This window comes from Schistocerca gregaria, chromosome X (genome assembly GCF_023897955.1).
Source record: "Schistocerca gregaria isolate iqSchGreg1 chromosome X, iqSchGreg1.2, whole genome shotgun sequence".
Classification (NCBI taxonomy): Eukaryota; Metazoa; Arthropoda; class Insecta; order Orthoptera; family Acrididae; genus Schistocerca; species Schistocerca gregaria.
Window position 1 is genome coordinate 792686969 of NC_064931.1, and position 26736 is coordinate 792713704.

Consider the following 26736-nt stretch of genomic DNA (forward strand, 5'->3'; position numbering starts at 1 on the left):
CTAACGGTCAAATCAATATAAGCAACATCTCCATGATCATTCTTGCTACTAAAACGATAATCAACTTATCCAGACTAAATAAAAACTTCATATCTCACGACAGACACAAAAATTGTATTTGCCATTCCCTCCACACAACATTCCTCTTTTTTCAGAGCAGGCCCCACCACGCACAATAACACACGGACAACACTCTGTTCGGAATACTTGAAACAAACGTGACCTCATTTTGACGTCACACACTGTATGGGAAATGGCAAGCGCCATCTATCGATTTCTGTGACAACTTGGGTGACGCCATATTGGATTTAGCCGTCCTTAGCTGAAGCCGTATTTGATGAGTTTTGTATTATAACTTATGTTCTATGAATATATGCTGTTTCAAAACACCAAAACATTGAGGATCTCTCGAAAACGTGTCTTTGTCCGTACAATTTGCTATAATGAAATGGCGAAAAACGTCATCTTGGCGTCAGATTAGTGGTTAAAGAATTTTCACGTTTCGTTGATTTTATAACTTGGCCGCTTTGAAAATATGCCGCTTCAAGGCAACGGAGGATTGAAAATTTATCAGAAACATATCGGTCTTGGTACAGTTCTGTCTACAAAACTGTAGAAAGTATTGAACTTACAACAACATCAGGAGACAAGAAGAACCGCATTCCAGTGAAGAGTGTTGCAGCCCATATCCTCGTCGATGGACCCTGCGTATTTCTTGGATGTTCTCTTAATTTCACCGTCGCCGTAGTAAGAGGTGGCAGCGGAGTTTCCAGTGTACCTGGTCTTGAAAGTTTTTGTGACAGGGATGTAATTGCCTACCGTACTTATCATATGTTTGAAATTGGTAGTAAAGATTTTGGTAAATCAGCTTATGACTCAACATCTCTTGTCTTGTATACGCGTAGTAAGAGAAAAATTAATCAGAATGAGTCTGTATTTATTTGGGTTAAAGGTAAAGGTGTATGTGAATATGTAAAATTTGTAGCTGATTGTACTTTATATTTCAATAAATAAAGATCTGTAGCGTCAACCATTAAGTGGACAACCGGAGGCTCAAGGATGCAAAAGTTGTTTTATGTAAACACTCTTATCTCTTGGCGTTGGCGGGGACGCGCACACCTAGTTCTGTGACGTAAGATGCGCAAAAAGAACCTAAACTCGGCCGCCGTCGTAAATGACGCGCACTTTAGTAAGTTAGCTTCAGCGCTACAAATTTGTTTGCAGGAGGAGAACGAGGAAGAGGGTGAGCTGGAGCAGGAGCAGGAGCAGGAGCACGAGAGCGACGGCAACGGCACGGTGGCGGAGAACGCGCGGAACCAGCAGAAGATGTCGCGGGAGCTGAGCGGCGAGACGGAGGACGGCGGGGAGGAGGGGGAGCCGGCGGAGCGCATCGCGGCCGAGCTGGTGGCGGCGCACCGCGTGCACGAGCTGTGCGCGCGCGTCGGCGGGCCCAGGTGCCGCGCCGGCCTCTGCTTCCGCGACGCTAGCGCCAGCCCCAGCCCCCCGCCGCGCGCGCGCGCGCTCTTCCAGCTCGACGAGCTCCCCGAGCCCGACGAGTACCACACCCCTCCCGGCCCTAACCACTCGGAGAACGGCTCTGCTCGGACCGTTGCTAGCCCCCTGGCGGACGCTGTCACCCACCCACCTAGAGAACCGGACGTGTGCGCTTCTGTAGGCCATTACCCACTATTTCCCGTCGGAGGTAACCTGGAACAGTTGCTTTTAGAGGAGCAGGGAAAACGTTCGAATGTCTGCGGTCTCGTTTCGAACGAAACAGTGGAGCAACCCGCTGACGACCAGAAAGCAGACACAGCGTACCTCGTCTCCAACGTAAGTATCGCAGTTCTGTGCACCCACTCGTAAGTCTTCTTTCCGAAATAAAGCAAATTTGACAGCTCTTGCTAAATCTTCCTCAACTTCGATGACACCAAGAGCAAAAAATACACTACTGGTCATTAAAATTGCTACACTACGAAGATGACGTGTTGCAGAAGCGAAATTTAACCGACAGGAAGAAGATGCTGTGAGACGCAAATGATTACCTTTTCGGAGCATTCACGCTAGGTTGGCGCCGGTGGTGACACCTACAACGTGCTGACATGAGGAAAGTTTCCAACCGATTTCTCAGACACAAACAGCAGTTGACCGGCGTTGCCTGGTGAAACGTTGTTGTGATGCCTCGTCTAAGGAGGAGAAATGCGTACCATCACATTTCCGACTTTGATAAAGGTCGTATTGTAGCCTATCACGATTGCGGTTTATCGTATCGCGACATTGCTGCTCGCGTTGGTCGAGCTCCAATGAGACTGTTAGCCGAATATGGAGTCGGTGGGTTCAGGAGGGTAATACGGAACGCCGTGCTGGATCCCAACGGCCTCGTATCACTAGCAGTCGAGATGACAGGCATCGTATCCGCATGGCTGTAATGGATCGTGCAGCCACGTCTCGATCCCTGAGTCCAAAGATAGGGACGTTTGCAAGACAACAACCAACCATCTGCACGAACAGTTCGACAACGTTTGCACCAGCATAAACTATCAGCTCGGAGACCGTGGCTGCGGTTACCCTTGACCCTGCGTCTCAGACAGGAGCGCCTATGATGGTGTACTCAACGACGAACCTGGGTGCACGAATGGCAAAACGTCATTTTCTCGGATGAATCCAGGTTCTGTTTACAGCATCACGATGGTTGCATCCGTGTTTGGTGACATCGTGGTGAACGCACATTGTTGTTGTTGTTGTTGTCTTCAGTCCTGAGACTGGTTTGATGCAGCTCTCCATGCTACTCTATCCTGTGCAAGCTGCTTCATCTCCCAGTACCTACTGCAACCTACATCCTTCTGAATCTGCTTAGTGTACTCATCTCTCGGTCTCCCTCTACGATTTTTACCCTCCACGCTGCCCTCCAATGCTAAATTTGTGATCCCTTGATGCCTCAAAACATGTCCTACCAACCGATCCCTTCTTCTAGTCAAGTTGTGCCACAAACTTCTCTTCTCCCCAATCCTATTCAATACCTCCTCATTAGTTACGTGATCTATCCACCTTATCTTCAGTATTCTTCTGTAGCACCACATTTCGAAAGCTTCTATTCTCTTCTTGTCCAAACTAGTTATCGTCCATGTTTCACTTCCATACATGGCTACACTCCAAACAAATACTTTCAGAAACGACTTCCTGATACATAAATCTATATTCGATGTTAACAAATTTCTCTTCTTCAGAAATGCTTTCCTTGCCATTGCCAGTCTACATTTTATATCCTCTCTACTTCGACCATCATCAGTTATTTTACTTCCTAAATAGCAAAACTCCTTTACTACTTTAAGTGTCTCATTTCCTAATCTAATTCCCTCAGCATCACCCGATTTAATTTGACTACATTCCATTATCCTCGTTTTGCTTTTGTTGATGTTCATCTTAAATCCTCCTTTCAAGACACTGTCCATTCCGTTCAACTGCTCTTCCAAGTCCTTTGCCGTCTCTGACAGAATTACAATGTCATCGGCGAACCTCAAAGTTTTTACTTCGTCTCCATGAATTTTAATACCTACTCCAAATTTTTCTTTTGTTTCCTTTACTGCTTGCTCAATATACAGATTGAATAACATCGGGGAGAGGCTACAACCCTGTCTCACTCCTTTCCCAACCACTGCTTCCCTTTCATGCCCCTCGACTCTTATTACTGCCATCTGGTTTCGGTACAAATTGTAAATAGCCTTTCGCTCCCTGTATTTTACCCCTGCCGCCTTTAGAATTTGAAAAAGAGTATTCCAGTCAACATTGTCAAAAGCTTTCTCTAAGTCTACAAATGCTAGAAACGTAGGTTTGCCTTTTCTTAATCTTTCTTCTAAGATAAGTCGTAAGGTCAGTATTGCCTCACGTGTTCCAACATTTCGACGGAATCCAAACTGATCCTCCCCGAGGTCTGCATCTACAAGTTTTTCCATTCGTCTGTAAAGAATTCGCGTTAGTATTTTGCAGCCGTGGCTTATTAAACTGATAGTTCGGTAATTTTCACATCTGTCAGCACCTGCTTTCTTTGGGATTGGAATTATTATATTCTTCTTGAAGTCTGAGGGTATTTCGCCTGTCTCATACATCTTGCTGACCAGCTGGTAGAGTTTTGTCATGACTGGCTCTCCCAAGGCCGTCAGTAGTTCTAATGGAATGTTGTCTACTCCGGGGGCCTTGTTTCGACTCAGGTCTTTCAGTGCTCTGTCAAACTCTTCACGCAGTATCGTATCTCCCATTTCGTCTTCATCTACATCCTCTTCTATTTCCATAATATTGTCCTCAAGTACATCGCCCTTGTATAAACCCCCTATATACTCCTTCCACCTTTCTGCCTTCCCTTCTTTGATTAGAACTGGGCTGCCATCTGAGCTCTTGATATTCATACACGTGTTTCTCTTCTCTCCAAAGGTCTCTTTAATTTTCCTGTAGGCAGTATCTATCTTACCTCTAGTGAGATAAGCTTCTACATCCTTACATTTGTCCTCTAGCCATCCCTGTTTAGCCATTTTGCACTTCCTTTCGATCTCATTTTTGAGACGTTTGTATTCCTTTTTGCCTGCTTCTTTTACTGCATTTTTATATTTTCTCCTTTCATCAATTAAATTCAATATTTCTTCTGTTACCCAAGGATTTCTAGCAGCCCTCGTCTTTGTACCTACTTTATCCTCTGCTGCCTTCACTACTACATCCCTCAGAGCTACCCATTCTTCTTCTACTGTATTTCTTTCCCCTATTCCTGTCAATTGTTCCCTTATGCTCTCTCTGAAACTCTGTACAACCTCTGGTTCTTTCAGTTTATCCAGGTCCCATCTCCTCAATTTCCCACATTTTTGCAGTTTCTTCAGTTTTAATCTACAGGTCATAACCAATAGATTGTGGTCAGAGTCCACATCTGCCCCTGGAAATGTCTTACAACTTAAAACCTGGTTCCTAAATCTCTGTCTTACCATTATATAATCTATCTGATACCTTTTAGTATCTCCAGGGTTCTTCCACGTATACAACCTTCTTTCATGATTCTTAAACCAAGTGTTAGCTATGATTAAGTTGTGCTCTGTGCAAAATTCTACTAGGCGGCTTCCTCTTTCATTTCTTAGCCCCAATCCATATTCACCTACTATGTTTCCTTCTCTCCCTTTTCCTACACTCGAATTCCAGTCACCCATTACTATTAAATTTTCGTCTCCCTTCACTATCTGAATAATTTCTTTTATTTCATCGTACATTTCTTCAATTTCTTCATCATCTGCAGAGCTAGTTGGCATATAAACTTGTACTACTGAGTAGGTGTGGGCTTCGTATCTATCTTGGCCACAATAATGCGTTCACTACGCTGTTTGTAGTAGCTTACCCGCATTCCTATTTTCCTATTCATTATTAAACCTACGCCTGCATTACCCCTATTTGATTTTGTGTTTATAACCCTGTAGTCACCTGACCAGAAGTCTTGTTCCTCCTGCCACCGAACTTCACTAATTCCCACTATATCTAACTTTAACCTATCCATTTCCCTTTTTAAATTTTCTAACCTACCTGCCCGATTAAGGGATCTGACATTCCACGCTCCGATCCGTAGAACGCCAGTTTTCTTTCTCCTGATAACGACATCCTCCTGAGTAGTCCCCGCCCGGAGATCCGAATGGGGGACTATTTTACCTCCGGGATATTTTACCCAAGAGGATGCCATCATCATTTAATCATACAGTAAAGCTGCATGTCCTCGGGAAAAATTACGGCTGTAGTTTCCCCTTGCTTTCAGCCGTTCGCAGTACCAGCACAGCAAGGCCGTTTTGGTTAATGTTGCAAGGCCAGATCAGTCAATCATCCAGACTGTTGCCCCTGCAACTACTGAAAAGGCTGCTGCCCCTCTTCAGGAACCACACGTTTGTCTGGCCTCTCAACAGATACCCCTCCGTTGTGGTTGCACCTACGGTACGGCCATCTGTATCGCTGAGGCACGCAAGCCTCCCCACCAACGGCAAGGTCCATGGTTCATGGGGGGGGATTGGAAGCATATATTCGTCATCGCCATACTGGCGTATCACCCAGCGTGATGGTATGGAGTGCCATTGGTTACACGTCTCGGTCACTTCTTGGTCGCATTTTAGATGTGTTACGACCCGTAGCTCTACCCTTCCTTCGATCCCTGCCAAACCCTACATTTCAGCAGGTTAATGCACGACCGCATGTTGCAGGTCCTGTACGGGTCTTTCTGGATACAGAAAATGTTCGACTGCTCCCCTGGCCAGCACATTCTCCAGATCTCTCGCCAGTTGGAAACGTCTGGTCAATGGTGGCCGAGCAACTGGCTCGTCACAATACGCCAGTCACTACTCTTGATGAACTGTAGTATCGTGTTGAAGCTGCATGGGTAGCTGTACCTGTACACGCCATCCAAGCTCTGTTTGACTCAATGCCAGGCGTATCAAGGCCGTTATTACGGCCAGAGGTGGTTGTTTTGGGTACTGATTTCTCAGGATCTATGGGCGCAAATTGCGAGAAAATGTAATCACATGGCAGTTCTAGTATAATACATTTTTCCAATGAATACCCGTTTATCATCTGCATTTCTTCTTGGTGTAGCAATTTTAATGGCCAGTAGTGTACTAGCAGGGTGTTTGAAATTTCCCTTAAAAGTTCCCCGTGCTTGTAGAGGGCTGTGGACAGATAATGCTTCGAATAGGAGCTGTTTTCGGGATCATACTCTTGCCGCACTGCAGGATCAAGCACGCCAAGTAATTTATTGCAAACTACAGCGTTTATTTTGTGAAAAAGTTAGAGTAATGTAACGTGATTCTGGCAATTATTACACTTCTAATCAACTAACAAGGGGAGGCCACGACGTTTGGAATGCGGATTTACTGCAAACCTGCGAGTGGCCATTTTAATCATGAAGCGTCAGCAGCCGAGTACTGCCGGCACGGTAGCTGAGCGTGTTAGGCCAGAGAGTTAACTGCTCTCTGTAATAAAAAAAAAACGAGTTCGTGGATCAACGACGAACTGAAACGGGTGTATTGCGACGTCCACCTCGAGCAGATGCAACGAACGAAAACGAACAAAATAAGACTTATAAAAAAAAAGTGGTTAGCGTTCAAGCCACGTAATCGCTGGATCGAGTCCCGTTCGTCAGTTTTTCTTATTTCCAACACACTTCTTTACTATTTATATTAAAATTGATATAATGGGGAAAATACGTGTAATCGGATGAACTTTTATTAAATTTACAATGTTATTTGGCAGTCTACAAATTTTCACTATCACAAATAATATGATATTTATAACTATCGACTAGTAAACGACAAAACGCATGAAGGGATACTGAAAATTTATGCTTGTCCGTGATTTGAGAAATCCCTTGCCGCACGGGATTAGCCGAGCGGTCTCAGGCGCTGCAGTCATGGAATGTGCGGCTGGTCTCGGCGGAGGTTCGAGTCCTCCCTCGTGTATGGCTTTATGTGTTTGTCCTTAGGATAATTTAGGTTAAGTAGTGTGTAAGCTTAGGGGCTGATGACCTTAGCAGTTAAGTCCCATAAGATTTCACACACATTTGAGAAATCCCGTATACCTGGAAGGAACCCGAAACGACTTCCTACCTACAAGATGTGACCGGCAAAAACGGCTTTCGAAAGATGTTCAATTAATCGTCGCTTTCGACATTACGAGTAGAAGTTGCAGGATGGTATTTTTTGTATAAACATGGAAAACATAAAGTTAAACTTCTTCAGCTGCATTGAATGCCGGCCGGAGTGGCCGTGCGGTTCTAGGCGCTATAGTCTGGAACCGAGCGACCGCTACGATCGCAGGTTCGAATCCTGCCTCGGGCATGGATGTGTGTGATGTCCTTAGGTTAGTTAGTTTTAATTAGTTCTAAGTTCTAGGTGACTAATGACCTCAGAAGTTAAGTTGTATAGTTCTCAGAGCCATTTGAACTATTTATGGCATTGAATGAATGATATGTTTCCGCATACACAACATCTTTTGAGGTTTTCTGTGGAAAACAAACATCGTTAACATTTTCAAAGAACCTCTCTTTCAGCCGATAATTTGGAAGCAAACCATACATAACGCAGTATTTCCTTAAATATCGGCGCTGATAATTGGTCATGCTGTATCGAGTGTATTTTAATAGCGTCTTCACGAGAAGCAATTTCTCGTTCTCTTTCGATTAAATAAGAACAGTTTTGTAGACATGGACAAGCATACATTTTCAGTATCACTTTATACGTTTGGTCGTTTACTAGTCGATAGTTATGAATATTATATTATTTGTGATAATAAAAAAAATTAGACTGCCAAATAACATCGTAAATTTAATAAAAGTTCATCCGATTACACGTATTTTTCCTATTACATCAATTATTATCTAAATTGTAAAGAAAATGACTGTGTTGAAAATAAAAAGAGAAAAACTGACTAACGGGACTTGAACGCTAACCACTCGATTGCCGCCGCTTCATGGTAAAACTGGCCACGCACAGGTATGTATTTGGCGATCGAAATTATCTTGCGATTTTCTCAGTAACGTCTGAGAAGTACGCGCTACTGCTTACACGTTTTGTTGTCCTCGTGGAGTACTACGAGTGTATGAAGTTTACAGTAAATCCGCGTTCCAAATGTGGTGGCCGCCCCTTGTAAGTATAATGGTATGTCTCTAGTGTTTTCTGCTGTTCTAGTGAAACTGGATGCGAATTGTAATAGGAAACAAAGAAATCGCATGTGTAATATGTTACGTCAGTACTTTGTTTCATTTGTCGTTTCGGACTGACAGTTGTTACGTCATTAGTTTATTGCTACGAGGGCTATTCGGGGAGTAAGATCCGACCAATCGCGAAATGGATACCACAGTGGAAACCCGATGAGGCTCTGCGTAGACGGTGCTAGACAGTGTCTCTAGTATGCCCGTCGATCGCGTCACGTCGCTATTTTCACTTCTGAGCGCACAGTGACCACGTAAAAATACCTTGAAAATAGTGTCTCCCTCCAAGTTTGAATGCGTGTTGAGAGATTTCACCAAATTTCATGCAGCCGAGACAACAAAACCGCCATTAATTTCCTTCTTCAGGACAATTCTCGGCCGCATACTGCAACGTTTCCGATGGGAAGTATTCCATCACCCACCATACAGCCCGCACGTGGCCCCCTCTGATTTTCATCTCTCCTCACATGAACCGTGGGCTGTGAAGACAACATGACACAGAAAACATGCGGCAGATCAGCGTGGAGAATTGGCGAAAAGAATGGGTGGCTGCCTTCTATGACGAGGCTATTAGAAAATTGGTAGAATGCTACAAAAAATGTCTCAGTCGGAGCGGCGACTACGTAGAGAAGTAGCTGGAGGGCGTAGTTAACTGTTGCAAATAAAACCTTTCGAATTTTCACTGTCGTTTCCATTTCGCGACAGATCGGACCTGACTTTCCGAATAGCTCTCGCACAAATGCAATAATTACCAGTCAACGTAAGACGGTTGCGGCTGTTGCAACGAGCCGTGCCAGAGGAGTGGAACTCTCCGGTTTGCGTGTTTATTAATGCGGTACAGAAAATATATATCTCCGGATATGAATTCCTATTCAAATGATTATCTACACAGCGCCATCTGCACGTCGAAGGAGCTTATAAGGGAAAGTTACAAACACCCTACTCAGCTTAAAAACCAAACAAAGATACATAAAAAACATTCCCCGATTATGTATTTCAATCTGCAGCATGCGAAACCCAGAGTTCTTCGTTACATTAAAAATTTTCCTCCTAACTTCAAACACGCTTCAGATGGGTGCAGTTGTGACAGTCAGTAAATGTTATTACTAAAGAAAATAAATTTCCTGAATTAGTTTGCGGTCAATGTGAAAGTTTTGTGATATGAACCATCTAGATTGTTTAATATATGTTTTTATTTATAAAGTCGGTTCGGCTACCGCCATCACCAGACCAAAACTTAAGACTTGTGGAACAACGTTCAGTGTCTGTATCGATATAAGGTTTTATTGATACTGATACTGAACGTTCTTTTGCAGCTTCTAAGTTTTCACCTGATGATGGCGGTAGCCGAAACGACATTATAAATAAACATATATATTAAGCAGTCTCGACAGTTTTATTCACAAAGTAGGCCGTGGCGTCACGAAAGGGCTGTTCAAGGTAATGTGCAGATTCAAAACTCTTGTTAAAGTGCAGGCACTTCCACACAAGTTTTTTATAGTTTTATTTCTGTATCCTTCGATGCTCATGAATTATTTACACTTTGACAATAGTGAAAAGGAATAATGGGACACATTTTTCCGAATAATAGACGCTATGTAAAAGGCACTGAGCTTACAGAAGCACAATTTTTTACATTTTTAGAAATATGCAGTTCTTTCTATTATTACCTTAAAATAATAAAATAAGTATAACAGGAATCACCACACGTTTTCCTCACTATCCTGAAGAACAAAAATGCCAAATATGGTACGCAGCAATTGCTGGTTAAGATCTTGGAAGAATTAGCCAGTGCGATATACATGTAGACCCATAGATTGGGCTATTTCAGGTTTTAAGACAGAATACTAAGCAACTCTCTTTTACTAGCTGGTTTTCGAATGTTAAATAACATGGTTCCCTTAAACTGTTGACAGAATTTTCATTCTACAGTGCATTTACAAAAAGGCAAAAAAAAATCATGACAGTCTCTTCAGATTATTCATTACTGTGGTAATTAGAAAAGTAGCGTTGTTTCCCAGGATCTTCAGTATCTGCTACCAGCAAGTAACAGCTCTTCTTGATTTGACAAGGTTGATGTAACGTAGCCATAAATTGTTGGCTTTCCGTTTGCATGACCAGGATTTCAATCGGAACGGTTTCACAGCTGCTACTGTAGTGTTTGGTTTACTTTTCTCACTCCATTATACAAATCTATATATGGTTACTACCCGAAAAGCACTCTGACATCCTGCCTTGTGTTAAATACGCTAACTGAAACATTATTCACTATTCCGTCTCCTGTGATGCTGGGAATAGGTACAAAGAAGGTAGCTGTCTATTGGGTACAGTCTGTACATAACATCGTTAAGTGAAAGAATTCGAAGTCTTTGCTTGTGTTTATTGTTTGAGGTACAGCACTTTTCCCTTTCTTTTCAATTTTTTGCCTGGAGTTATTCTGACAAAAGAACCATTGATAAGTCCAAACTCTCTCTCTTAGGTTAACATTGAGATTAACAATTAACAGTATTTTTAAATACATACAATAGTCCACACTTTACGTATGTCTTTATATTCGGACAAGACATTTAAAAGAGTCGTTAATAAACGAAAAGGAGTTTGTTTGTAGGTGGTCTTACGAGTGCTTATCGCTGTTGGGTCTGCAGTAATATTGTACTGTACAGATGGCATCTAATGAGGTTGATACTATCGGCGTTAGGTAGAGAAATATACATCGTCGAGAAGCTGTTCGATTGTGTTGAAAATTCTTAAACACTCCGTTTCTATCGGAATGGTGATCGGTGAGAGGTACCAATAAAAGTATCGTTAATTCCTTCCATATCTCCGCACTCATAATTAGAGTTGTCTGTTCCACCAATTCTACACAGATGTTTTCCGAAACCGCCATGTTTCGACTTCAGCCGATTAATGGTTGTATATCGTCTACTTGACATACTCTTCTTCGCCAACCGGTGTTCTGCAGGTACATCCATATGTATTTGCTGTAATGTCAGCCTCTAGGTAGCGATATTTTCCACTTCACATTCGGTCTATTGTTGTTGCTTTTTGAGCACAGTGTGTAGACTGGAATACGGGATCACATAGAGTTCTTGACGAATCCCTGCTATACAAATTTATCTGGCCATTCATTGCCACAAAAATCGCATTGTACCATTATTCACAAAATCGTCGAGCTTTCGTACAAAAAACTCCTGAAAGTAGTATGTCAGTCATCAGTTTGCTATTGCAGCGATCTCTTCAGAGCAAAAGAAGGATCGCCTGACCAGCTCAGCACCCAGAAAAACGAAAGAAGAGAATAGGTAGTTATAGCATTTAGGTTGTGCGAATAGTAAGCCTCAATGAAAATCAAGCTTTTATAAACTCTACCCCTGACCATGGCCGATTCTACAACACATAAAGTCATACATTCCATCCTCTACTAGTTGTCCTGCGACTGACGTGTATTACGTAATTAGAACACCTGACTATATCATGCACCGAAAAATTTACTCAGAATCAGCTTTTCCTGCCAGATTTATATTTAACAAATAGCACATCCATGTTACACTGTAGTTTTGTCTGTGTAGTCCTACTACACCCAAGCTTGCAAGCAGGAATGTTTGTTGCTTTTCAGATTTGGGCAGTACTCAGTGATAAAACAAATGGGTGACGCTTCTGCCTAGTAGTGCAAACCCCTGACGTGTGGAACGACTCGAATAGGAGTTTAAGAAAAATTATCTAATATCATACGCCACCGTCATGTATTGCTTTTCAGTCTTACAAACAGCATTCAAGAACAGTTTAGGTTCGCTTTTTGACAGGTAATGATAGTTCTGCTTCATCACCTATCCTACGAGGGTTGGAACGTAAATAGTGGCAACTATTTATTCACAACCGATGAAAAAGAGTAACATGTTTGCACCTGTCATTGTCCTTCAAAGTAGTCAGCAGCGTTGTGTAGAACCCGTTGCCAGCGATGTGGAAGGCGTAGTATACCGTTAGCAGAGCCTGTTCTGTTGGTGGTGCGAATGGAGCGGTCTAGTGCCTGTCGAATCTCTGGAACATTTCTGAAGCGAATGCCACGAAGTGGTTCCTCCATCTTCGGAATCAAATCAAAGCCACAAGGACTTAATTCCGAAGAGTATGGTGGATGGTACAGTACTTCTCAGTCCCATCGACCGAATAGAGCAGCCACAGCTTGCTCCGAAAACGAACAGTAATACGACTTAAATCCTTGTGACTTTGATTTGATTCCGAAGATGAAGGAACCAATTTTGCTTCAGAACTGTTCCAGACATTTGACAGGCAGTGGACCGCTCCACTCGCACCATCAACAGAATAGGCTCTGCTAACGTTATACTGCGCCTTCCACATCGCTGGCAACGGATTCTACACAACGCTACGCTCGTGACTACTTTGAAGGACAGTAACAGGTGAAAACATGTAACTCTTTGTGTTGGTTGTGAATAAATAGTTGCCACTATTTAAGTTCCAACCCTAGTAGATGGATTGTGGCAAAAATAGAAGTGAAAAACCCTTCTTGGGCTAAAATACTAAGACAATTTTTGTCAGACTTTGATTTCATTTACTTTCTGCAGTAAATTACACAGGCTGCTTGTCATAAATTTCTCCCCGTCGACTATAAAGGATAGCTGAACCAGAGTAATGCATATTACTAGCCAAGTCAGTCTTGGTTCATCACCTGTGAAGAACCACTCTATCCAGAACCACCTGTTCGCTATGTGGAGATGATGTCACCGCCCAAAATGTTTACCTCTGCTCACCGCTCGTCACGAGGCACAGAGAATATCGGTTTCGAATGAACACAGCCATTCAATCCTTGAAGCATGGTAAAAGGTCGTCTGTAACAATTAACCGCGCTACACTGTGATGGCAGGGTACAAGTGTGTCGGCAACTGCATGTGGCGATGCATATCGCATGCTGACAGGGAACTGTTCACATAGGTGGTGGAGGTGCTCTCATGTGAGGGGTGTTTACAAGGCTGAAGTCGGTCCGCCCATAGGCCTACCATCACTTACAGCGAATCACTGTCTGAACATGTGTGCCGGTTTATCAACAACACACCGCCTTATACTGACATGACGAAAGTCATGGGATGTCACCTGATATCATGTCGGACGGGGCCTCCTTTTGCCCGGCATAATGCAGCATCTCGACGTGGCATGGACTCAACAAGTGGTTGGAAGTCCCCTGCAGAGATAAGCCATATTGCCTCTACAGCCGCCCAAAGGTATGAGTGTTACCGGTGCAGGATTTTGTACACGAATTGATCACTTGATTATGTCCCATAAATGGTCGATGGGATTCATCTCGGGAGATCAGTGTGGCCAAATCATTCGCTCGAAATCCCCAGAATATTCTTCAAACTGTTCATGAGCAATTGTGGCATGGTGACATGGCGCGTTGTCATCCACAAAAATTTCATCGCTGTTTGGGAACATGAAGTCCATGGATGGTTGCAAATGGTCTCCAAGTAGCCGAAAATCACGATTTCCAGTCAATGATCGGTTTAGTTGGAGCAGAGGACCCGGTTTATTTCATTTAAAGAAAGCCCACGCCATTATGGAGGCACTAACAGCTTACACCATGCGTTGTCTGTGGGGCCTGCGCCACACTCGAACCCTACCATCGGTCCTTACAAACTGAAATAGGAACTCACCTGAGCAGGCCACGTTTTACAGTCGTCTAGGGTACAACTGATATGATCACGAGCCTAGGAGAGGCGCTGTGCTTGTCTGTTAGCACTGACAGCTCTACGCAAACACCGCTGCTGTCGATCGTTAAGGGGAGCCACAGGTGCCTATTCTGCCCATGTTAAAATCACTGAGTTTGAGGAACATTTATGAGTAATCTACCATATAGAAAAAATTGAAATTTTTTCAACATATAGAGTGGTCTAGTATTGCAGTTACGATGGACAGATATTGGAGTATCTTTTCTAGTTTCCTTTCAGTAATTTTTTTTATGAATCACCCAACTTTATTACAAGCCAACGGCTTTGCCGCAGTGGTAACATCGGTTCACGTCGGATCACCGAAGTTAAGCGCTGTCGGACTGGGCTAGCACTTAGGATGGCTGAGCGCTGTTGGCAAACGGGTTGCACTCAGCCCCTGTGAGACAAACTGAGGAGCTACTTGGTTGAGAAGTAGCGGCTCCGGTGTCGGAAACTGACACACGGCCAGGAAAGTTGTATGCTGACCACATGCCCCTCCATATCCGCATCCATTGACGCCTGTGGGTTCAGGATGAGGTACCGTTGGGCCTTCATGGTCTGTTCGGGAGGAGTTTAGTTCAACTTTTCTACAAAAAAAATGCTTTATTTAATTAAATTGAAATGAAACTACTGAACATATTGCCCAATAACTGTGTTACAATGTAAGTTTGACCACTAGGAGTGCTGTATAAAAATTTCATTTCCCTAGTTTGAGTGTATTTTGAGAAAATGTGCATTACATTCCAAAACTTCTAATTTGCAGAAAATGCCTGTCAAAGATTCTAAATACATTCCTGTGCCATAGGATGGATTATCAGGGTCTTCTTCTTCATCCTCTCCAAAAGCTTCCTTTTTGGTCTGCTTTTCTGGCCTGTTATTCTATCATATTTCATATCCCTTTCTTTCCTTTCTGCTCCTCTTATCCTCTCTTTGTCAATATTTCTTAATGCTCATACAGTCTTCAACCCAGCTAGAAATCCTAATGTCTTAAGTACTTCACACTGTTACCTTGCAATTCCATCGTAAATGCCAAAGCGCAGTGTTTTTATGCTTGCAAATAATCCTTTTGGGAGTCACTGGCCAAGTTAAATTTTTAACACACTCATTAGGATTCTGCTTTTTCTGTGTAGACACTTGTGTAACAATTCTGGTTGTGCTAAGTCATGAAAAATTGGTTTTATTGCGTTTATCACAGCTCCGGGCAAACCATGCTTGTGATCATAGTCCCTTTTGGCATTATATTTGCACCAGGAATCTTTTGGGCACAGGCTGTGTTGAGGGCATTCATTGGAAGAGGTAGTATGAAGGAACAATGCCCATACCGCTTTTCGCATGTCACTAGCATTACTATATTTTGCCTTATTGCATACCTATAGAATCTCTATAGACGTTCAATCACCTCATCAATAAACCTGCCTCTCCCTCGTATTGACTTTCCCTCACTGAGCTTACTTGAACCCAAAGTTTGCTTGAGCCTTCGAAGCCGTGCATCCATACGCTTTTGCACATGCCCAATGCATTCCAACTACTCAATTACAAATTCATTTCCATATGGTTTCATTTCCTCTGTAGTCTTGAAACTTTTGGAGTCACTACCATCCCCAAGGTAGTATTTGTACCTAACATTGTATCTGGGAACTGAACATTCAAAAATTTGTTTCACTCCTTCCACTTCCATTGCTACACTTGAGCCACTAAAATTTGTCTCACAGGTAGTGCTGTGCTCTCCTTTGATTTTATTTTTGCGCCTACAATGTTTTGACAATATTGGAACATCTATCACTTTTGCACTATAACCACAAGTAGCAGTTATGACCACATTCAGAGATTTATGAGCCCTATTTTGCCAAGAACTATCTAATGCCACTATCAAGTCCCTGTAACCATCGTTCATTTCTATAGATTCCTTCAATGCTTGCTTCATGCTTTTCATAGCCACATCTTCAACACAGGATCCTACCAGTTCACAGCAGCACCCAAATGTGCTTGGAGGCGATGGCAAGTTCATAATACCACAAAACAGTTTACCAGCAGCAGACCCTTTTCTGATGGATCGAAGACCATACACAAGTCGAACATTCACATCAAACACTCTAGATCACCCATTTTCACGGAAGAGACTGGCATGTGAATTGTAGAAAGTCACTTCATACTAGCAACATGTACAGATTATCTTCATCTCACAAGCTAAACCAAAGTGCTTTGTTATCTCTAGTCCCACTCTTACACTTGAACAAATTTTGCATAAAACACTTTCCTTCAGCACAGAACATGACAATCCAATATTTAGCACTTCGTTAATATTATCACCGTCACTCACATATTCACAAAATCTGCCACTTCCACCAGTCAACTTCTTGCTAGAAGATGTCTCAGGGCTACGGCCAGCCATGTGTTGCTTAGCAGAAAGCATTGTTTCCGTAATTACAACATCAAAGCTTAATGTTAGTGTTAATTTTCTTTTAACTACGTTCTTCCTCTTCTTATATTTTCCTTCAGCACAGAACATGACAATCCAATATTTAGCACTTCGTTAATATTATCACCGTCACTCACATATTCACAAAATCTGCCACTTCCACCAGTCAACTTCTTGCTAGAAGATGTCTCAGGGCTACGGCCAGCCATGTGTTGCTTAGCAGAAAGCATTGTTTCCGTAATTAAAACATCAAAGCTTAATATTAGTGTTAATTTTCTTTTAACTACGTTCTTCCTCTTCTTATAGACACAATTATTAAAACGTGGCATCGTAACCAGAAGAACGCTTTACACAAGAAGTATAATATTACTAACAACAGGCGCAACACTGAAGTAATTCGAAACAATCAATAACAAAGAGACCATGTTCGGCACTCTTAGCGATTCCTTTGTCATAAAAAACAATGTAGCCAACCCTTGAACACTCGTTGTGTGGGTAACATAAGGAAATATTCAATGTCAGGACGAGAAAATGCCGAGTATTTCGCACAAGAAGTCACGAGAGGGTGTTAGATGCATCAGAAACAGATTTCCTCTGCACGCGTGGGAGAAAATGGTAATAACTCCACTTCTACGGCGAGTAAAACAATAATTCAAAATTTGAATTAAAGAGGAATGTTCCAATTAATTTCTGATGGAAAAAATCGTAATGTTTTGGATTTTACCGCCCCCGGCTCCCATTAAGTGAAGGCTATCTGCCACTACGTTGTTCGTGGTGAGCGATAATGCCTGAAATTTGGTGTTCTCCACTCACTCTTGACACTGCGGATCTCGGTACATTAAATTCCCCAACGATATCCGAAATGAAATGTGTCATGTGTCTAGCTCCAACCACCATTTCCTTTACAAAATCTGTTAATTTCCATCGGGCCGCCTATTTACATGAATCATCTTAATACAAACGACAGCAAGACCAATGCACTGTTCTCTTACACCTTGTGGACGGGATACTGCAGTCATCTGTATGTGTGCATATCGGTATCTCATAACTTTAGTCAACTCTGTGTACATTCAGAGAGGCAGGGAACCGACCCATTTCTTCCCAATTGTATTAGAATGGGTTGACGAAATTTATGCGGATATGAGTGTTTTGAGGGACTTCCGCAGGTCACCTGATCTCAAAAGACTATCAGACGTGTTAACCACTGATTTTGATGAGTCTGCGGTATGTTTTAGAGAGACCTTTCCTGAGTACATGGCTAGCGGTTCTTCATGTGACGGCCCTTAGTTTCCGAGAAAATCGATGTTACCTCCTATAACTGTAACGTTAGTCATGTTTACACGAAGCAAGCGTAGCACCACAATTAAAGATCAAGGCTGCCACGCTGGCGGTACGGATAAGCCCACCGTGTAGTATTAACGTTTACAGACAGATTAAAATCTTTACGAAAAAAATTAATATGCTCCTGACTTGCTACAGACTAATAAAGTAAATGCTTAGAGGGAACATTCCATAACATACAGTCATTTATTCTGCATCAATTTAGTGCACCTTCTTCCACAGGAATGATCAAATACGCGTGGTTCGTATCGATGTTTATCGAAGAAAGAACAATCTTTTTGAATCCAAACGAACTGTTCGTTTCGATTCTGAAAAATCCGTGTGCCTCCAAGGCAGTAGTTTTCATTAAACGCTCATGGTGCTCTACGAGTTTGTTTTTCAGTTGTTTCTGCAACAAATTTTGTCCAGAATTCTGTTCTAACAGGGCAAGTAATGTAAGCGATGGCGAGTAAGACGAATCTGTAATCTATTTTGTAACAATCGGAATACACATTTCGACAAAGTTTGCTGTAATTATTGATTTATTAATAAAATTACTACAGTCAAAATGACTACCTTTGAATATTTTTGAATAACATATAGTATTTAATGATATTCTGTACGATGGTACTGAAAAAAAGTGCGCATGGAAGGTGTGAATCCGTACTATCAGCTTCGTAGGTGTGAACCCTAACCACCACGTTACACCCGCCTGGTAGAAACTTGACGAACATTACTAGTATAGGAGATATCCACAAAATTTCAGGATCGATTTTCTCTAAAACTAGGGGTCGTCGCAGAAAACGCTCCTAGCCATGTTCTCAGGACTGGCCCCTCTACAACGTATCCAGGACTCATCGAAATCCGTGAATAACTGATCTGATCGTTCCCTTGTCAGTCATACAGTCATACTGAATGAATTTGGGACGTAATTGCTCGAGACGTGCCAGCTGCTACCAGTTTCCGTAAGTAGCGGTCGGCGGTAAAGTGGACGTGTATAAGGATGGCACACTAAAGATTTTACTGTTTTGTGAAAAGAATGCTACGACACAGCTCTGTTGTCAACAGGGCGAAAGTGATTGCTACGCGTTACTAGGAACATGTCACTCATTCAGTTGCTCACAAGTGTGCGCTTTCTATCAAGTACACCGGGAAAGCTTCTGAAATAATGCTTTTGCATGCAATCTTATTTCTCATTCACGAGTTGCAGTTCACCAGTTTATTAGCTACAAACCGAAAGTTATAATTTTCTTTTTTTCCGACTGTACCAGTATAATTGTGTGCTTCGTAAAGCAATTGCTGTTGCTCCACTGTATTTGTATAACGTTAATTGCGCCATTTGCGATTCTTTAATACTGCACTCAAAAGCTCCTGGAGTTTTACTTTCAGTGCTGTACACATAACTACATCTTTCTACATTGGAAGCTACCTCCCGGTTACTAAAGAAGATTTAAATCTTGTCATACTCACACGATATTATACCTGCTTATGCAGTTAATGTTAAATCTATTTATAGAGATGCAACCTTTACAGATTGCTTTAATAATTCACTATTATCTGAATTTTGTTCATGACTTTGAGACCGATTACTACGCATGCTTCATATACTGTGCTTATTATCAATGTCATCTGAATAATGAGACACTCTCAGTTATTATCTTAGGGGCTTAGTTGATCTTAGACAGAAAAATAATGAACGGATCTTATGACAGACAACGCAACTCACAAAACGCTCATATAGTTTCTCAGTTACTAGTTGTTTAAGCTTTCGTTGACGTTAATGTGTAAATACGCAATGAAAATGATTAAAAATTATTTCGATGTTTTAAATGTTCCATTTTCAACACCATAAATCGGAGAGCAGTTAAGCGTAATATACTGCAGCTATATTGCAAAGGCCCCTCAATAACATCGTTTGCTTATAAGTACAGCAGAATTGCTCCTACATGTTATTTACCTTTCTTGATCCTCCATGTGCTCGGAGGTATTAACTCGCTAATTATATTACACGACCTGGGTTTTAGTACATGTATTTATAACCGCACCTTGGAGCTTTCTTTGTGCTGCTATAGCGGCGTTTTAATGAGTTGGGCAGTCAGCCAGCTAAACGAATTTTTATCATTTGATGAGAAGTGCTATAATTGGCGTCATCCACGCTAACGGTTATTCTCTAATACCAAATAGTTTACAAAATAGACGTACCAGTAGGACAGCTATTTGTAAATCGCTTATGCACATTAATGAGCATTTGAATTACGTACACGTTCTGACATATAGAACATAACCTTATGTCCTTTTGACGGTTCTTACTTCACAAGACATCAGAAACGTCATGTTGATTCATGACGGCGCGGAAAACACGCCAGCGTCACAGAGGATGGAACCAAGGTGCTACAGCCTCCCCCATGTGGATCTTACATGTGCTCAGTAGACTTGATGTCAGCTGTCTACGACGAAGGAGCTAACGTGCCCGGCGATACATTCCGACACAGTTCAAGAGAAATGGGTCGGTACAGTGTCTCGATGAATGTACAAGTCACTAGTGAGATGTTGATTTATTGGCATTTAGCCACTTCCTTACAGCGATCCGTCAATCTTTTACAGCATCATGCCTAATTAATTTTCTACTGTACATTTCACTAATTATAATAGCGCAGGTAGACTTGAATAGGGAAGGCTACCGGCGTTGGCTGCGCAAAGGAACTATTCCAGTTTTCTCCTGATCTGATTTTGGGAAAATCTGGATGGTGAATCCTGGTTTCCATGAAATTGAGTCCAGTTCTTTTTCCAACTAGTTTGTAGTAAAAAATCAGGCTAGTGATAGATAACATTTTTATAGACAGTGCTGAAACAGTTAATTTATATCCAATTGCAAATCGACTATATGATCATGATGCACAGTGGATGGAAATAAACAGAATGGTACCTTACAAATCTGCGGCAGCTTCATAAAAAGCATTGAGGCTTATTAACGAGAATAGGACACAAAGTTTTAAGAGTTAATGGGATGATGTAGGATGAGGTATATGTAGAAAAAGATGCTAATATGTTTTTAAATTTACTTCATAGTACAATTGTGTCAGTATTTGAAACATGCTTTCCCAAAAAAATTACTCAGAAGATCCATTACAAATAAAGCCTTGGCTATCTAAGGAGATCCAAATCTCATTTAAGAGGAAGAGAGAAATTTATATAAAGGCGAGAGTTAGTCAAGCTCCTACGTCACTTACACACTACAAAAATACTGTAGTATTTTAAGGAAAGTCGTTAAAATGTACAAATGTATGCTGTTCCTGAATGCAGATAATAAGATTAAAATTATATTAGACATTGTCAAATGGGAGCTAGTGTATAAAGGGATTAACAATTAAGTTAAATGACAATGTTGTTACTGATAATTCACAAGTTGCAATTACTTTTGACAATCACTTTCTAAATGTAACAGCAAATATAGGATTAAATGGTTCAGTTGAAGAAACGAGAGACTATATTAAAAAGCTATGTCACAAAACTTTAAGCAAGTAGAAATAGCACCAACATCCATCATTGAAATTAATAAAATTATACAAAATCTAAAAACCAAAAGCTCTTGTGGAGTTGATGGTATTTCAAATATAATTCCTAAAAGTTGTCCCAGCTCAGTAAGTATTGTCCTATTGATATATGTATGCAATGCGTTACTCGCACAGGGATCTTTCCAGATAAGCTAAAATATGCAGTTATTAAACCACTTAACAAGAAAGGTGTCAAGGCAGATTTAAACAATTATGATCTAACTTCCTTGCTGACGTCTTTTTCCAAAATATTCGAAAAAGCAACGAATTCAAAAGTTATCGCTCACTTATGTGAGAACAATTTGCTTAGTATATCACAGTTTGGATTCAGAAAGATTGCTCAACCGAGAATGCTATTTATCCACTCACACATCAAGTAGTACATACCTTAAATAATAATACTGTATATCGCCAGGTGCAACTTTTTGTGATCTTTCCAATGTGGCTGATAGTGTGAATCATGATACTCTCTTACAAATATTCACGTTTTATAGAACTGATCGCTTTATGCACAGTTGATTTTAATCATACTTGCCAAACAGAATGCAAAAGGCTGTGCAGAGCAATTCAGACAATGCGGGAAACGAAGAAAATGTTTGTGAGTAGAAGGAAAGGTCACAAAGGGAGTCCTACAGGGTTCAACTTTCGTTCCACTCCTGTTCCTTATCTATGTGGATGACTTTCCAGTTAACATTCAACAAGCAAAATTGGTACCTTTTACAGGTGATGCTAGTGTTATAATAAAGCCGATTAGAGACAGAGTGACAGACGAGTTGGTAAACGATATTTTTCAAAGAATTATTAAGTGGTTCTCTACAAATGGACTCTCTACACATTTTGAAAAAGCACGCTACATTCAGTTTTTTACAACAAAAGGTCAGCTGACAATTGATGTATCAAATAATCAGGAGTCATTAAGTAGGGTAGAATGTTCCAAATTTTGGGTGTACTTAATGCTGAAAACTTTAATTGGAAGAGGCATATTACTGACCTTCTCAAACACTTAAATTCAGTTACCTCTGCTCTTCATGTAATTGCTAACTATGGAAACAAACTCTCAACCTCCTGACATATTTTTACATATTTCCACTCAATTATGTCGTATGGAATAATTAATTTTCTGGAATAACTCATCACGCAGAAAGAAAATACTGATTGGACAAAATCGAGCAGTAAGAATATGTAGTGTTCACCCATGGACGCCATGCAGATACCACTTCAAGGAGCTACGCGTTTAACTGCGCCGTTACAATACATAAATTCGCTTATGAAATTCGTCATTAACAACACAGGCCAAGGATTGAAAAGTTTTTGCTGAAAATTTTCTGCCTGCGACCCGTTCCTAATCCATTGCATATGGAAACACTTCTATACATTTTTCTTACATTCACAGTGCCAGATTTGCACCTGGTGGCCATAATTTGAACTAAATTTTTCCGGCGTAAATCGGTCTCTCATTAACGCACTAGCATATCTACCATGTTTCTTCCATGCGATAATGGACGATGGACCTCTGTGAGTAGTGAGGCGGTAGATCTAAATGCTATAGTGTTGCTTGTCTTCTTTCCTTTTCTTTTTCTGCGTGTAGCCTTTGTTAGACAATTTCCACAACAGTAATAAGACAGCAAATCGAAAAAGAGTATACAGACTGGTTATACTTAAACTTTCATTACTTCAGAACCAATGATCGTAGGACAATGAAACTTCGTGGAAACATTTGTAAGGACATGCGGAAGAGAAGTAACTGAAAGAAATACATTTTAATTTCCACATGAGAGAGTAAAATTTGTTAATTGACTACCACATTTACGTTCCCGGTTACAAACATTGTGACGACGATTTCATCCACGACAACCTGGCACCGAAATGAACTTTGTCTCTACTGCTGCCCGAAACATCTCATGTGGGATACTGGCTACCTCCGTCGCTATGGAATCTGGTGATTTTGGTGGTCACCCAATTTGGAACGATTGGCCAATGATTCGGTTTTCTCCAAATGTGTTACGAAGTAACCGAGCGATCTAACGAGCTATGTGAGGTGGAGCTCCATCGTGCCTAAAATAAATGGCTTTCAATGCTCCTTTCTCCCTTAGAGCAGTGTGCCGTTCATGGTGCTTGTCTTTGATCCTTGAGGTCCGAGTTCCTCTCTCCGTCGCCGTACCAGTACCGGCGCCTAACAGTGAGTCATGACACTAACACGCAAATCCTGCAGTGCAGTCTGAACGTGGTACCTATAAAATTGGGTGCCTGTACGGTAAATAGTTTCCTGTTTACACTGGCTCAAGTAGCAAAGCTTTGCAAATAACGATATAAGTTATCATTTGTGGATTGTCATGTGCTGTCCGGGTTCGTCTCTTGACTGTGTTTCGGAGATGTATTACTGATCGTGCATGGTTCGGATCGGATGCCCGTCTGCCGATTCGTCCAAGGTTTTACCGAGGCGTGACATGTTTTTACGCTCACTTGTATCTTGGAATTCGTGGCACATGAAGTATTAGTTTTTTGAGTACATCGCTTAACTATCTACTTTATTCGGTAGATTATTTTGACTGGTAGTGCTTTTACTTGCTCTGGTGTCCAAAATTAAAGCAACAAGCCACTATTTCCCCGTCCTGAGTCTAATTCACGATACAATCAAAGAAAGTGTCAACATATGTTTGTACGATCGTGTCCTGCACGGAGGATGGCATTATGAGCAACGGACAACTGCACCAACGATGGCGTCAAGGGATAGTGTTTGCCGGATAGTCCCACATCCACAATCGCTGTGTACGCAGTAACAGACGCTTACCAGGCTCTCTGCGTGCCATGGGAAGAATGGAAGCAAGACAGTCGTAAACTGATGTGGCCCCATGGCTTAATGTGATTCCTTCCGTTGTTTTTCGGATGTGGCGACAGTTTGTAGAGATCAAAACTGTATATCGAAGACCAGGGCGGGGCCGACTACACATAACACCAGAAAGAGAGAACCGCTTGGCTGTAAGGGCACGATGATACCGCCTTAGTACTGCACAGCAACTTGCATCTGACCTCGCAGCATCCACTGGACGCGCTGTAGCAAGGCAAACGGTGTACAGAAGGCTTGGGCAGAGCGGCCTTTATTGTCGGAGAACTACTGAACATGTACCTCTGACCTTCTTCACAGAAGGGGACGTCTAAAGTAGAGCCGTCAACATACAACCTGGATGGTCGAACGGTGGGAGAATTTTCTTTTCACAGATGAGTCCCGATTTGGTCTGGACAGTGATTCTAGATGGATTCGCATCTGGAGGGAATGTGCAACACGATTTTGGGCTGAGACTGATATCGAGAATGTCCCTAATGGTGTGGGCAGGAATTATATTGACCGCTCAAACACCTCTTCACGAAATTGTACAGTTAAATAGCAAGGTTTAATTGCTGTCACGTATCGTGACCAGATCTAGGGACATAATGTGCAGTTGTTGCTAGTTGCGTGGATCCAGACTTCGTATTGCTGGACGATAGTGCTCGAAGCCATATAGCACGCATGGCTGATGTTTTCTTGCAAACCGAAGATACTAGACGCATGGCGTGGCCTGCTGTTTGAATTCCAAAAAATGGCTCTAAGCACTATTGGACTTAACATCTGAGGTCATCAGTCCCCTAGACGTAGAACAACTAAAACGTAACTAACCTAAGGACATCACACACATCCATGCCCGAGACAGGATTCGAACCTGCGACCGTAGCAGTAGCGCGGTTTCGGACTGAAGCTCCTAGAACCGCTCGGCCACAGCGGCCGGTTTTGAATACCATAGAACCCGTCTGGAATGCACTAGGGACACAAGTTGCATCACGCCAGCATCCACCAACCACTCTCCAAGATTTGCGAGCAGCGCTGCAGGAAGAGTGAGCGTTATTACCTCAACATGAGATTGATGCCATCATTCACAGCATGCCCCGTCTTCTGTCAGCCCTTTAGTGCTGCCAGAGGTAGTCACACCCTACACTCAGTTCTGTGCTTAAATCCGTTAAGCTAGAAACAAGGAAGAACATTTTTGTCTACCGTTATGCATGTTGTTGTTGTTTGCGTTCTGTATTCTTTATATTGTTTCTACTTTAGTATCATCTGATAATACTGTTTTGTGGCAAAATAAACGCAACCATGCAAAATTTTGATTTGTTACTTTAGTTTTGGAGTCCAGAGTATATGCAGACATGACCTGAAGATATACCTCCAGGGTATGAAACCGGTCATCATACAGTGAAAACACATTAAACAGCTATTGCAGATTTGGATTTCCACTCAGTTTGAATATAGGCTATTTTACCTCTCTGATTTTAAATTGTTTGACTGTCCTTCACACAACGTACAAGCTAAATTTTAAATATAACCACCCTGTAGGTTTTAAATTTAAGAAGACTTGAAGCACAGGGGATAATGCATAAGTCAATTAATTTCGCATTAGCGACTATCGTAGTCGTAGTTTTCTTAGGAGAAATATGAAGAAACTGTCGCGCTTGTTTAAAAACTTTTCACATGTGGAAACAATTTATGAAGCGCAACGTATTTGATTATTTTTGTAGCTCTAAAAGAAGCGTACATTAACCATACTGCCCAGGTTCCTCAGCCTTGTTATCTTCATCGCCAAGTAAAGGTTTCATAATGTAAGAGGCGTTGTTTACACCGTACGGTGCGCTGATGTGCTGGTCAAGGTGTTAAAAACGCAAAACACGTCCTCGAGCGACGATGTGCAGCTGGATGGGGCGTCGTGTGTTTGAACCGTGGAGAACGCGTGGGACCGCTGACGCTAATGAGCAGATGTAAACGCTTCGCAACCAGACACATTTAGCCCATTGGGTTAAGAGCTCTCACAGGCTGGTTTGAAACGGAGAAGGGGGGGGGGGGGGGTTGGCAGAGCACCTTAACGTCTTTGTAAATTCTGAGATGAAGTATGACTTTTACGCGTGAGAATATCAACATTTACGTTTTCGTACGTTTCAAAGAAATGTAGAAACCTGCAGATACCAGCCGTTTCGTAACATAACGTCACT

At 41.9% G+C, this 26736-nt stretch overlaps 1 protein-coding gene across 1 annotated transcript in view; it reads left to right on the forward strand.

Moving 5' to 3' along the window:
- LOC126299052 (retrotransposon Gag-like protein 5) overlaps positions 1–26736 on the forward strand; it is a 262032-nt gene that overhangs the window by 200931 nt on the left and 34365 nt on the right. Inside the window, exon 3 of the mRNA XM_049990709.1 lies at positions 1225–1454. Coding sequence (XP_049846666.1) covers positions 1225–1454 — 230 coding nt within the window. The remainder of the gene's footprint in view (positions 1–1224; positions 1455–26736) is intronic.